General features: G+C 40.3%; 1 protein-coding gene across 1 annotated transcript in view; it reads right to left on the bottom strand.

The window, feature by feature from the left end:
- PTPRZ1 (protein tyrosine phosphatase, receptor type Z1) overlaps positions 1-13,832 on the bottom strand; it is a 194,514-nt gene that overhangs the window by 10,888 nt on the left and 169,794 nt on the right. Inside the window, exons 15-23 of the mRNA XM_015412036.1 lie at positions 12,405-12,490; positions 11,039-11,059; positions 10,799-10,895; positions 9,291-9,373; positions 8,077-8,211; positions 7,392-7,526; positions 4,940-5,103; positions 3,881-4,016; positions 2,698-2,844 (exon numbers count right to left, since the gene is read on the bottom strand). Coding sequence (XP_015267522.1) covers positions 2,698-2,844; positions 3,881-4,016; positions 4,940-5,103; positions 7,392-7,526; positions 8,077-8,211; positions 9,291-9,373; positions 10,799-10,895; positions 11,039-11,059; positions 12,405-12,490 — 1,004 coding nt within the window. The remainder of the gene's footprint in view (positions 1-2,697; positions 2,845-3,880; positions 4,017-4,939; positions 5,104-7,391; positions 7,527-8,076; positions 8,212-9,290; positions 9,374-10,798; positions 10,896-11,038; positions 11,060-12,404; positions 12,491-13,832) is intronic.

Below are 13,832 nucleotides of genomic sequence, written 5' to 3'. Positions count from 1 at the left end.
TAAGAGGACAGGTTCTCTTATTGGTTAAATGACAGGAAGCAAAGAGTAGGAATCAATGGACAGTTCTCACAATGGAGGGAAGTAAGCAGTGGGGTCCCACAAGGATCGGTATCGGGGCTGGTACTATTTAGTTTATTCATCAGTGATCTGGAACTGGGGGTAAGTGGTGTATTGGCCAGATTTGCAGACAACACAAAAATCTTCAGGACAGTGAAAACCAAGGATGACTCTGAAGAGCTCCAGGAGGATCTCCAGAAATTGGGTGAGTGGGCAACAATGTGACTAATGAAGTTCAGTGTTGGTAATTGTAAAGTGATGCACACTGGAACAAAAATCCCATCTTCAGGTATAGGCTAATGGGGCCTGAACGTGCTGAGACTGAGTGGGGAAAGGCTCTGGGGTTTCAGTAAATAGTTCAATGAAAGTGTCAGCCCTGTGTGCTGCAGCAGTGAAAAAGGCAAACTCTATATTGGGATTATTAGGAAAGGGATTGAAAATAAAGTGGCCAAAATAAAGTGCCCTGCATAGACCTATGGTATGGCCTCATTTGGAATACTGTGTGTAGTTCTAACACTGTATCTCAAAAAGGGCATTGCAGATATGGAAAAAATACAGAAGAGGGCAACCAAGATGATTAGGGGGTTGGAACACCTTCTTTAGGAGGAAAGGCTGAGGAGTCTGGGACTTTTCAGTCTAGAAAAGAGACAACTGGGGGGGGGGACATGGTAGATAATTTATAAAATTGTGCATGGGGTAGAGAGAGTTGACAAAGATAAATTTTTCTTGCACTCCCAAATACTAGAACTCAAGGTCATCCAATGAAGCTGACAGGCACTAGATTCAGGACAGGCAAAAGGAAATACTTCTTTACACAGTTTGAGTCCAGTGGCACCTTTAAGACCAATACAGTTTTATTTAAGGTACTAGGAGTAATGCCCGTTGTGGGAAGAAATACGACGAGATCTAGAAGGAAGCTCCAGATGAGTGTCCCGACTGTGGCTGGTGGGGCGACAGAGGGAAGTGGAAAATGGAGGGAAGCAAGCCATGTTTCTTCTGCTTAGCTATAAGGCAGGGCTGTCTCAAGTCATTTTGTTGCCCCAAGTGGGTAGAATGGGAGGACAGCCTCATGGTAACAGATATGGTTCTCTCCACCTCTGACTTATTTTTTGAGGGGGAGGGGGGTGTTATGCAGTGGTAGCTAAGGTAGAAAAGCACCTCCTCCTGTGCCATGTTTTCTGGGTTCCAAGGGTCTGGAAAGTAGTTCCATAGCTGACTTATGGCAACCCTGTAGGATTTTCAAGGCAAGAGACATTGCCTGCTTGCATGTCTTGACCCTGGTATTCCATGGAGGTCTCCCATCCAAATACTAGGCAGGGCTGACCCTGCTTACCTTCTGAGATCTGAAGAGATTGGGCTAGTTTAGGCTATCCAGGTCAGGGTAGCCACAGGCACAGATGGCTTTAAAAGGGGATTTGACAGACTCATGGAGGATAGGTCTATAACTGGCAGCTATCCATGCTGACTAAAGGGAACCTCCACATTCAGAGTTACTCATCCTCTGAATACCAGTACCAGGAGGCAACATCAGGGGAAGGCCTTGGCCTCCATACCCTGTTGTTGGACCACCAGAAAGACTGATTTGCCACTGAATGAGATAGGAAGCTGGACTAGATGGGCCACTGGTCTGATCCAGCAGGGCTCTTCTTACGTTCTTATGGTTAACAGTCCCATCTCTTAACCATTATGTTACAACAATCCTCGAAAATGAAAATACATTGAAAGCACTGACACATTTTGCTTTATTTGTGTGGGCTGAATGTTAATGGACCAGTGCGATCTAAGTTTGCCTTCTGATTTTTGCCCTTTTTTGACATAACAGCTGCTTCCCAGAGGTCTGCTGCTTGAGGGTCTCGATGGTGAAATTTGTGAGCCACCATACTTCTGCACGACCTTGCCCAGTTTCCATTCAGCTCCTTGAGCATCAGGATAGGCACATGCACAGGAATGGCTACTTAAAGGCTGCACACATTGTCTGTGTCTTTTCAGGACACCAGGGGAAGAATGGCTCTGCAGTATAAACTCTATCTAGAATGTAAGCATCTTGCATTTGCCACACCGGCAACCTTGGACACCAGCTTTCAATCATTAAAGTTGCTTTCAGATATGTTGGGTAATTTTATTTATTTTCTTTATGTTATTTATGGTCCCCCTTTCTCATATGAACTCAAGGCGGATTACATATAGTAATACACTTCAGCCATCATTTGCAACTGCATTTTCCTGCTTCACACAGGGAAATCCAGTTGCAAACAATTGCTAAAGTGCTTTGAAAGTATACATTATAAATGTGGAAGAAAAATATCAGCTAAATAACCCGATCCTGAAAGTCTGTTCTTTCTCTTCTTTGTCTATTTACTAAGATGCACACACTACAGTTAACTTTGTACTGCTTAAGATAGAAATACTAACTTTTAATCTCCAATTATGTAAAAGCTAAATAATGAGGAAACATTAGATAACCAAATCTTAGAACTTTTTTTGATCCCTGCTTACTCTGTATTTTAGTTCAGTTATTCCTTTTCCCTATATCCTGTAGTGTGTACAGATAAAAAGCAATAAAAATGTTCAAAAAAAGAGAAAGAAACATTTTAGTGGTGTCCTGGCACACTTGACTGCTTAAAATCCACAGGATCTCACCTTGAACTGCTTCTCTAATCTTGTTTTTCCTGTTGGCCCAGGAATTAAGAGAGAATTAACATAGGCATGAATGTGACTTTCAGGTACTTCTGTTTCTTTGCTAAGTATTGCCTCCACAAGTGCATCATGAATAAAGACATACTGCTCCTGGTCAGGAAAAAAGAAACATAAGCAAACAGTTTGGCATTTATTGCTGGTTAAATGCAAGTTTTCTTTTGTTAATTGACTATATGATAGATCCTGTGAAGGATGCACAAAGTATTTCTTTTTTATATTATTCAGAAACGCAAAACACTTCCTCCCCATCTATTTGTACTATTTCTGGATGAGTTTTAAAACAGCCTGTATTATTAGACACTCGGTGTCTTGAATGGCAGAAATTTTCTGTCCGGTGTGTGTATGAAATAATAGTGGAAACAAGATTTTCAGATTACTATACTCTGAGACATTTTACATGTCTGCATAGGAGCTTCTCCAAGTATGCCCATGTTAACACCAAATCAAAAATCCATCTGAAGTTCCCCAGAAAAGAAGCATGCTGTGCTTCTGAACAATCCAGTGGCAATGCAGCACCTTTGCCAAAACAGGCAGAACAACCTAAATTGGTCCTGAAGTTGGCCCCAATTCCATGGGCACATACAGAACCCATAATCATTTGGACTGTGGGGAATCATGCATTACTTAAAGTATTTGATGCTGTCTCTCCAGAAAAACTGCTCAAGGAGGCTCACAAAATAAGAACAACAAAAACAATCCAGTAAAACTAAACAAACCATAAAGCGGTGGGATTGTGGCTCAGTAACAGAACCTCTGTCTTACATGCAAAAGCTCCTAGGTTCAATCCCCTGTTAAAAGAATTAGGTAGCAGGTGATGGGAAAGACCTAAATCCAACAGCTTGACTCCATGGATTCCACTGAAAACCATCCCAATCCCAGCAACTCATAAACACCAACACAAGTGCACCATAAAACCAACAGTTATGCCAAAAATCCAAATTTAAATATATTTCAGACCGATTATAAACCCTGCTTTTTTTTTGGTTGGCCTTTTGTATCCTGAGGCAAAACTCTTTTACTTTTGTTTATGATGTATTTAGTCAATCCATTTTAAGTGCCTGTTAACTTTTATGAACTGTTATGATAGGGAAATAATACTAAACACAGAGCCAAATATTTCTCTTACCTCTGTCTGAACCAAGTAGTTTCTTTGAGTTCGTATGTGCTTCAGGAATCCAAATATGTTGACAGTCCCTTCATGATGAATTTGTTGTAGCATACTATCTAATACTATATATGTGCCTGTCCTTCCAACTCCAGCACTGTAAAACATTAACATGAATGAAGGTAGCGGAATCTCTCAAACAGCAAAACTGCCCATATTTGTTCATCGAACTGTAAAAATAACATTTCATAAAAACACAGGCACCCAGAAAAAGGGGATGTAAAAAGGAGACCTGGTACTAGCCCCGACTTTAAATGTCATGGATGAAACACCAGCGTCTTAGCAGCATCTAAAATGTTCAAGTGAATGCAGAAAGTATTGACCACTTGCAGTGATTTTACTTATAATTTGGAAACCATCTCATGCAACAGGGAAAGGTGGGATAGAAATATTTTATTAATTAAATAAAATGAATTGCAGTGGCTTATGTGGTAATGGAATTGTTTCTGAGCCATAACTATGTTTATACTGTTTACCCAAGAGATTTGTGGGAGAAGTCATTAGATTTTTGCAAGTAATGCAAACAGATAAACATTTGACCAAACATATATGAACCTGTGCACCAGCTGTACTGCTTGGAGCAATCCATATTTGTTGTCTTTTCCCACTAAGCACTGTGTACTTCTTCAGCCCATTCTCCACTGCTGCCTCAATCCTGTTTATCAGACTGCCTGAAGGGCCCCTCTACAGTGTACTCTCAGGGATGACTGCAAGGCAGTGCTTTTCCACATGGATTTTTCTTTTTGTTAATCTGGAGTTTTTATGCTTCCTGGCTGACTTTTTAATCTCTTGTAACAAATTTTGTAAAATTTGCTATAAAGACTGTAAGCACAAGAGCAACAAACTCAGCAATTTTTTTGCAATTTACTGTAACATTTTTACAGTAGATTTGTTATAATACATTGTTATTGTTTTAATGAACCTGTATTTAAGGTCAGCACCCTTGAGATACCATGAAGAGTCATCTTATCAATATGTACAAATAAATACATTTCAGTCCGTCCCCCCTGATAAACAGACCTGCAATGAACCACAACTGGTCCCACAGCATGGCGTTTGGCATATGATGCTTTTCGAACAAATGTGAGCACTGGCAGAGTATATTCAGGGACACCCATGTCAGGCCACTGAGTATAATGATACTGAGAAACTAAGCGGCCGCTGGACCTCCCTTTCTGGGAACCCTACAATAAACAATAATAATTAGCTATCAAAACAGAAATAGAGACAATTACTTCATTACAGAAATGACACAGTCAACATTCTATGACAAAAAACAAACTGAGAGTTGATGCATACAGATTCTGAAGTATCTCTGAGCATGTGCAGATCCCATCTTACATAAGAGTTCATGTGAATGGATAAGGCAGGACATTCTCCCAAATTTACCTGGGCTGCAACAGGTGGCCCTGACCTTTGGGCTACCAACCACTCCTACGGCCACCCCAGTAGCAAGAGGCCAGCATCACTGGGCCAGACAATGCATAGCACCCCTTTAAGGAGCTGCCAGCAGCAGCTGTCAGTGGGACAGACCAGCCAGAATATCAGGCAAATGGGAAACAAGTTTGGGAGGTCGAGGAAGGCTGTTGGGCATGTGCACGAATAAGTCTGGCCCCTATAAAGGGCCAAATGCCGGGCTCGGGAAAGGGCTCCAGGTCTTGTCCAGGCTGTGGAGAAAAGACTTGGGAAGTGATGAGGAGGAGGAACAAGGGAAGGTTAAACCCCATCCTCTATCTACATCTAAGGCCTTTACCAGTCCTGGGGGTCTCGGCTGGAACTACGAAGCAGTTGCAGGCCCCCCAGGATCCTCACAGTGAGCAAAACAATACTGGAGCAGCTTGCTTATAGAAGATGCAGCAGCTTCTCACAGCAGGTAGCACACTAATTTTATAGTGAACCTCTTCTGTGAGAAAGCTTCTCTGAAGTTACACAGTTTGCAATAGTAGACCATTATCAATCAGATCTGTATTATGCACTTCGCATATTGATCATAAGTACAGCTAACATTTCAGTTGATTAACCTACCTATTAAATGAATTAAACTTAGCTTAAAATTTAGGCAGTGATTTATAAAGACCCAGATTTTATGCAAATTGTGCTCCATTACAACATAAGGACACCAGATTTTTTCGCAGATTTTTTTCTAAAGTTTTCAAAGGAGATTATCCTTTTTTACATCTCCATTCTTAACAACTGTAGCAATCACAGTAGTGTTTTCTAAGACCCCACCCCCAATCATAGTGCATTCCTAAAGCTCATCTGGAAACTGCTTCAGATAACAGGTAAGCCCCATGCCAATGTAACACATGAACTGTCAGACTTATCGAGAATCATTCATGCCTGTAACACAGAAGACACTAGACCCAGGTGGGGCAGCCAATGTTGGTATGAAGCAATAGAATAAAATTTGAGTCCAGTGGCACCTTTAAGACCAACAAAGTTTTATTCAAGGTATAAACGTTTGTGTGCAAACACACTTCTTCAGATACAGATGACATCTAGTGCAGATGGAAGATACTGTAATATTTCTGTTACTAGTATATCTCACTTGCATTTAAGGATAAGCATTCTGGAACAGCTATCACTTCACCTTCATTACCCTTTTTGACAGTATTTTGTGACCACAAACATGTAAGCATCAGTAGATAACTTTTTATTTCAAGATTTGGGCAAACTGACAAACACTTGGTTTAACTGTTAGCTTGGTTTTAACTGTTTGATTTTTTTGTTTTACTTGGTGCTTTGATTATGTATATTTTTGATTTGTTAGCTGCCTTGGTTTGCAAATAAATAAAGTTCCTAGAGAACATCAGTTGGGACGGTGAAGTAAAAGCAAACAAACAAAAGAAACACTTTACAAATACCACCCAGAAAACAGACCATCTATGGGTTGAGCACATCTAGTCCAGAAAGCAGAAGAGAGAATTCAGAAAAGCAACCCAAGCAAAAAAACCTCCCAAGTTGCTTGGTACTACTTCCTTCCTCCAAATTCTGATTAAGTCCTACTGCAATAAGTCAGCTTTGCAGGAGGCTGCCCATTCGATGAAGCCTTAGACAAGTCTGATTTCCACAAAAGGGTCACTATATTTAGAACAGAAAGGAAGTGCTTTGTGCACACTAAATCTGGAATTTCATGAGAATTTTTCTGATGCAAGGACTCCTTGAAAGAAGCAAATGTTCCCCACAATGATATTTTTAAAAGTCTGTGATTTCTTACCGTGTGGAAGTTATACATTTATTTTGTTAGTTTTTTGCCATCAAGTCATAGCTGAATTATGGCGACCCCATGGGGTTTTCCAGGTAAGAGACGTCCAGAGGTGGTTCTGCCATTGCCTGCCTCTGCATCAAACCCTGGTGTTCCTTGGAAGGCTCCCATTCAAATATAAGCCAGGGCTGAGCCTGCTGAGCTTCCGAGATCTGACGAGATCAGGCTAGCCTGGGCCATACATTTATAAACATTTATATTACCTACCTTTTTCACCTTGGTGTTCCTAATAGTAAAATTCCTCACAGTGTAATAGGCAAGCACATGAATGCTCTTCTGAGTGACTAAGAAGTGTCCATATTCTTCACTACCATCAGAAGGCCAGTACTGGTCACATTTTCTCTGCCAGTCAAAGGAACATACAATAGTTAAATAATATATTATCTGAAAATGAACTTTGTCAGTGTTGCACATCTGGGTACATGCACTGCTAACTGCAAACAAGAGGATTCCCTCTTGTCTATGAAATGCCTCCACAGACTGGTCATTTTCAGAACTGTCTGCCTGATTCTTAATCACTATTCATATTTTGTATTTAATTTCCATTTAAAGGGGAAAAAGGAAATATGGCCTTAGGATGCTTGACAAGATACCACACTCTTACATCTTAGAATGACATTGACTAAGATTACTTTTCATGAGGATGAACTATGAAAAAGGAAAATGTTTCATTCTGAGCTTTTCTTTAGTTCTCTGAATGAGGCAACTGAAAATGTCTGTGGTTTTTATCAAATATGTATACAGAGAACACTGTATACATAAACAGTAGTGAGCATTCATTTCATCCCACCTTAAGAACTACTGTTCATACTGAATGGAGCTGCAGCTTGGTAACTGAAGTCAGTAAGCGTATATTAAAAGGAAACAAATAATCTTAACAAAATAATTGTACCCTTCCTTTCTCAACAAGGTTGGTTATCATTACAATGACTTCCACATTATGTTCCCAAATCATTCTCCAGAAATCTTCGGCTGTTGACTTTAAAGGCCCCTGAGCTGCAATGTAAGCTTTTGGTCTGTTGTAACCCTACATTAAAAATAAAAGTGTTGATTTGAAGAAGAGGAAAAAAGAAGTATGGTTCATCCACAAAGGCAGAAATCCTCTGAGAGAAGGACATTTATTGCTGAAAGTCTGATGTTAACAAAATGATTTCAGAATCCAACAGTTTGAACAGTAAAGGACGATGTCTAAAGCCCATAGTTATATGCACATTGCATTAAGGTAAATGTGCACAATAATATGACTACACAGTAGGCTGCAGAAACATACATGACCAGAGAAGCATGGGCTTTTGGGATTTTTTCATTCTGCCTATGTATTGCATGCAGAACACCTCTTTTTGAGCAAATAGACCTAATTCAGCACACACAAGGTTGTGCCATCTTGCAGACTTTGAGTTTACCAGAAGTTTTAAACTTGAATTACATGCTTCTGGTAGCAAAAACCATATTTCATGACATAAATATACTCAGTAGTGAGAAAACCCTTTCCATTCCTTGATTCATGCTATCTTGAAGGGACATCATGAAATATTCCTAACACAAATTCATCAGTCCCACAGACAGCTTTATGAATAAAAATCATCATTTGATGTGCAAGTTTTGAAGAAACTAGAGCTGTCAATCCAGACACCAACAAGAAGTGATATTTTGCAATCTGAGGCCTTGTGGAATATTAAATGATGCACAGTCTCACAAGGGGCAAATCTCTGCTTATCCATGAAACTCACAGAGCAGCCTTGGGACAACCATTATCTATCAACCTAGTCTATACCTCAAGATCTTTGTGAAGAAACATCACATGCATAACTTTATCTTCTTTAAGGGAAGAGTGGGCTAAAAATGTGCCATAATAAACAAAGAATATGCCCCCCTTAAGCATTCACCCTGGATCCTATATACAGGCACTAGAATACAAAATATCCTTTCTTCATTAATTCAGCCTATGCTTTTGCTTGCTAGAATCTGAATGGGCTTCCTCCACTCATAAAACTGAAAAAGAAAAGAAGATATCTCTGATCCACAGCTGCTGAAGCAAAAATCCTACCCTAGCCACTATGTAGGCCAACCCACAATCCAGGACAAGTGCAAGGAAAGTGTACTTACATCAACGTAGTTTGCATTAATGTAGTCAGTCAGTTTCCCATCCTTGTCTGAAAGTTGTGCAAGCTTAACCCTACTGTGATCGTCTGCATTGAAGGGGGAAAAAAGAGGTAACAACTACTGACATTTTAGCAACATAATATTTTTCTGTGAAAATACTTTTAAAAAGGAAGACTATTGTAGCTATATACAAAATTAATTCGAACCATGCAAGCATTCTGTACTTGAATAGGAATAACTGAATTCAATCACTCTAATCCTTACTATGTGCAAAAGCAGCTTTCTGTATGTGCAGCTGAAGATGTACATCTGCATCTTAAGGCTCACCTGGGCTCCACTGAATTTGCTACATGAGTCTTTAGATGTTAGTGGAACTATGTCCAGTTTAGGGGCACTTTTTATTGCCCATAACAAATTACTCATGCATTCAGAAAGATTGGGCCTTTCTATTTATATATACAAATCTACATTTTTCAGTTTGTTTGTGGGGGTGAGAGGTGGAATTAACATCCAAAAATTAAATTAAAGAAGAGGAGGAGGAGGAGATCGGATTTATACCCTGCCCTTCACTATCTGAGGAAATCTCAGAGTGGCTTACAATCCCTTTCCCTTCCCCTCCCCACAACAAGCAGCCTGTGAGGTAGGTGGGGCTGAGAGAGCTCTCTCGAGAACTGCCCTTGAGAGAACAGCTTTGAAAGAACTTGTGACTGACCCAAGGTCACACCAGCAGCTGCATGTGGAGGAGTGGATAATCAATCCCAGTTCTTACAGATTAGAGTCTGCGTTCCTAACCACTACACCAAACTGGATTAACTGGATTTATATAACTTCCTCTGGAGCACGCAGAGTTGTGTAAATCAAATCAGTAAGAAACATGGATCTACTATACTACCTACAACAGAGAAATGATAGTGGAAAGCAAGTTACTAATATATTTAAAATGAGAAATACAACATACAAGTGGGTGATCCATGATGAATCAATGGGTGGAGAAGGGGGTAAAGATAAATGTTCATGAAATCCTGCCTAGCTCAATAGAGCTATGTAGCTTAGCTCCAGGAATGAATAACTACTCTTGACCACCTATCCCTGACTAGGGCTGCCAGGCCACAGCCAACAATTCCTGGGTGCATTTACAGGGCAGGGACTAGCTCACTGGTGGCATGCTAATGCACTGTTGTCCCTTCTGGTGAAAACAAGAAGTGATGTCATGGAATGCTCTAGGATATGCAACACTCTATGGTAAAATGACAGGGTTTTTTTACAAATCCTAGAGCATCCCACATTACTTCTGATTTTCAGCAGAAGTGAACCACATTGTTGGGAGGTCTCCTGCTATAGCACACCTGGCAATCCTAGCTCTGAACTGTAGCCATCTATTGCTATAGGATAACTGCCATGAAAAATAATGTTCAGGACTAAGTGAGCCAGAAGATGCTCACCTGGTCCTTGAATATGAGCAGTACAATGCATGAGGCTCACAGGCACAACAGATGAACACAATTACTTACAGGCCACAATGTTTATATATCTATTCTTATTCTTGTTGTCAGGATGGTTAGAGCTGTCTGAGGTAATACCTAGATCTACAGTACAGCTCTGGATTTCCTGAAAAAGAAAAGAAAAGGTATGAGATTTACAATACATACCTATATACACATTTGCACACAGCGTCCCCATCCCACAAATAATGCATGACATCTTGCAACTAGTTCTTTACTAAAATAAAATATGTTGAAAGAATTCCTTACCTGGTAAAACTCTTTCAGTGTCTAATGAAGGAATGAATGCAAAAAAGGTAAAAATAAATCAAATTTCACAGCACGCAACAAATGAGTAAATGTTTATATATTACAAATACAATGAAAAGTAATTATGGTTATGAGATAACTATACACATATAGGTATACATTTATAATAGAACCATGCTAGGCCATTCTAATAAAGAACATGGAAAGTAAAAGAAATTCACCTGGAAACATAGTTTTTAGTGACTAAAGACATAATCTACCTTCCACTGGAGTCAATGGCAAGACACCCATTGATTAACATGAACTGGAATGGTTGATTCAATGCACAGGCAAGATTTAGTATCTGTTGATTTCAATGGTAGTCTAATCCAGGGAAAGTGGTTTGTAGATTCAAATTACTTTACTTGTTTTGCTAATACAAATATTGAATGAAAACTTTCCCATGAAGAACATACAAACATTTCATCATGCTCTGAAGAGCTAACATACATGAACTGCAACTGAAGGTAAATTTTATTTCAGTGATGTGAGGCACAGAAAGGAGGTGCTTAATGAATTTATTCTTAATAATTTTAATCTCTTAGTGCCCAGTCACTAAAGTATTTCTTTGTGTTAGTGACACTGTAAAAACTAAATTAACAACTGAAAACACAACTGAAATGCAACAAACAACAATGCTGAAAAGCTGGGCCTCTATGATTCTGGATTAGCAATTACAGTGCGTCATTTAATCATTGTTTTAACCAAATGCTTCAAATATTGTTCAGCAGAACTCCATCTTTATCCAGGGCAGTTTCAAAAGTTGTACACAAGTTACAGGCAAGGAAGTGTGAGTGATTTGCATTTTCTCTTTCCATGCTTCCTATATAATATGTGAAGTTAATACATTTCTCTCCTGGGGTGAGATGCAAAAACTTCTGAGACCTATGAAGCCTCTCATCTGTCTTAAGGAGAGGTATACAATTTTGCATTGAGATTCAGGAAAAGCAAAGAGAGAACACATACGTCTTAATTTTGATTTTGAGTCGCTTGGGTATGGATGTCCCACTACTGACTATGCAAACAGAACAGTATATTCACACCCCTTGCAAATGTGAGTTTTTATCTTTTCATAGCCAAATATGGGAAACCATACTCCAAAGGACAGATGATACATATATTCAACTTGATCACATCTGGACACAGATCACACTTCATGGTCATAAACAATGTGACTGGGGGCTAACCCCCCTCCCCTGAAGTCACATGGCATAGTACCATGAACATCTAGGATTTTAACACCCAGGAATGCTTATGCATGGCTTTGAATTTGTGCCACTCTTAACATTATTTGTATTATTTATTTTAATGGAGTAATATTGCATACCTCAAATTCTTCAGTAAATCCATTACTGGCATGTAAATCTGCAACATGTTTCGGAAAATGCTTTGCTGGGATTGCTCCAACATCTTCTTAAAAGTGAAAAGAGACAGAGATGGAAGAAATTTAAATTAACACCATGGGTTAGATCCAATGTTAATTTTCTGCCAACAGAAGGCCTCATCTGTGGGAGAAGTGAGGCAATTTTTGCAGATTTCCTATTCCATCCACAATCCCCACCACCACCATGCACTGCACCTACTAATATTCCCAGGGAGTCTCCTACACCCAGGAAGCAGTGTTTCAATGGAGGGAGGAAAAATTCTGTTCCATGAGTGGAGCTCTGCTCATGGTTCTGTGGATGCAATTCTATAGGTTGCATCCACACTAGATGTTTCCATAAACACAAGGATTTCTGATCATGGAGCACAATTTTACTGCCTCCCCACTCCTAGAACAGTCCACAATACCCCCATCATGTTACTGGAGGAGAGGGGACCCCTTGGGATCCAACCCCATATCTTTTACATTTACCCCCATGAGAATATGACAAAATACAGGATGTTCAACTGCTTTTCTTTCTTACAATCACATTTCTCAATCAAGACAGATTCAGCCGGGTAGCCATGCTGGTCTGAAGTAGTAGAACAAAGTTTGAGTCCAGTGGCACCTTTAAGACCAACAAAGTTTTATTCAAGGTATGAGCTTTCATGTGCATGCACACTTTCTCAAATACATTGAAATAGAAGTTATCGGTCCATACATATAGGTAGAGGGTGAACAGTAAATTAGCATCTCTCTATATAATAATTCTGTTTTCGAGTGGCAACATTCCATGCACTCCCTCAGCCACTGGCCCATCAGCTGCCACTCAAGAGTACTCGCGTGCCATTGGCTGGGTGCTGGGTCTGCTCCTCTTCCCCGCCCACTCCCCCTTCAGCCACTGTGCCCTGTCAGAATTACTGGCAAACGGCTTTCTCTCTTGACGAAGAATCTTTTCCTGCTTGCCTCCTGTGTGGGACTAACTTTCCCCTCAGTGGCTGTTGGTAAGTGTCACGAAATAGCAGTTACCTGTGTTTGTAAGACGGCTGTGGTTCCCCCATCAGGTTTAATTGAACTGTAGTTCCAGCGAGGGGCCTGCAGGGGTATCACTCACTGGGTTGAATGGGGCTTCCTCATCTGCTGGCCTACAGTTCCCAGCTGCCCCAAGGCCAAAAAATACGGGAAAACAGGGACTGTCCTAAGGCAGTCTTCATCCCTGGGAGGCAGCAGAAATTCAGCCACTCCACAGTCAGCTGGACTGGGGAATGAATGGAAGTTTCCCTGCTCTCTTGGGCTACAGAGAGAGGCTGAAGTACAGCCAGAGGCCGGTCCAAGGAATGATCCTATTATGAGCCCACAACCTCCAGAGGTAGAAAGTATTGTGTGTAGGGA

This window comes from Gekko japonicus, unplaced genomic scaffold, assembly GCF_001447785.1.
Source record: "Gekko japonicus isolate JY-2015 unplaced genomic scaffold, Gekko_japonicus_V1.1 scaffold1122, whole genome shotgun sequence".
Classification (NCBI taxonomy): Eukaryota; Metazoa; Chordata; class Lepidosauria; order Squamata; family Gekkonidae; genus Gekko; species Gekko japonicus.
The sequence above is the reverse complement of the archived record's forward strand: the minus strand, read 5'-3'. Positions and strand labels throughout refer to the sequence as shown.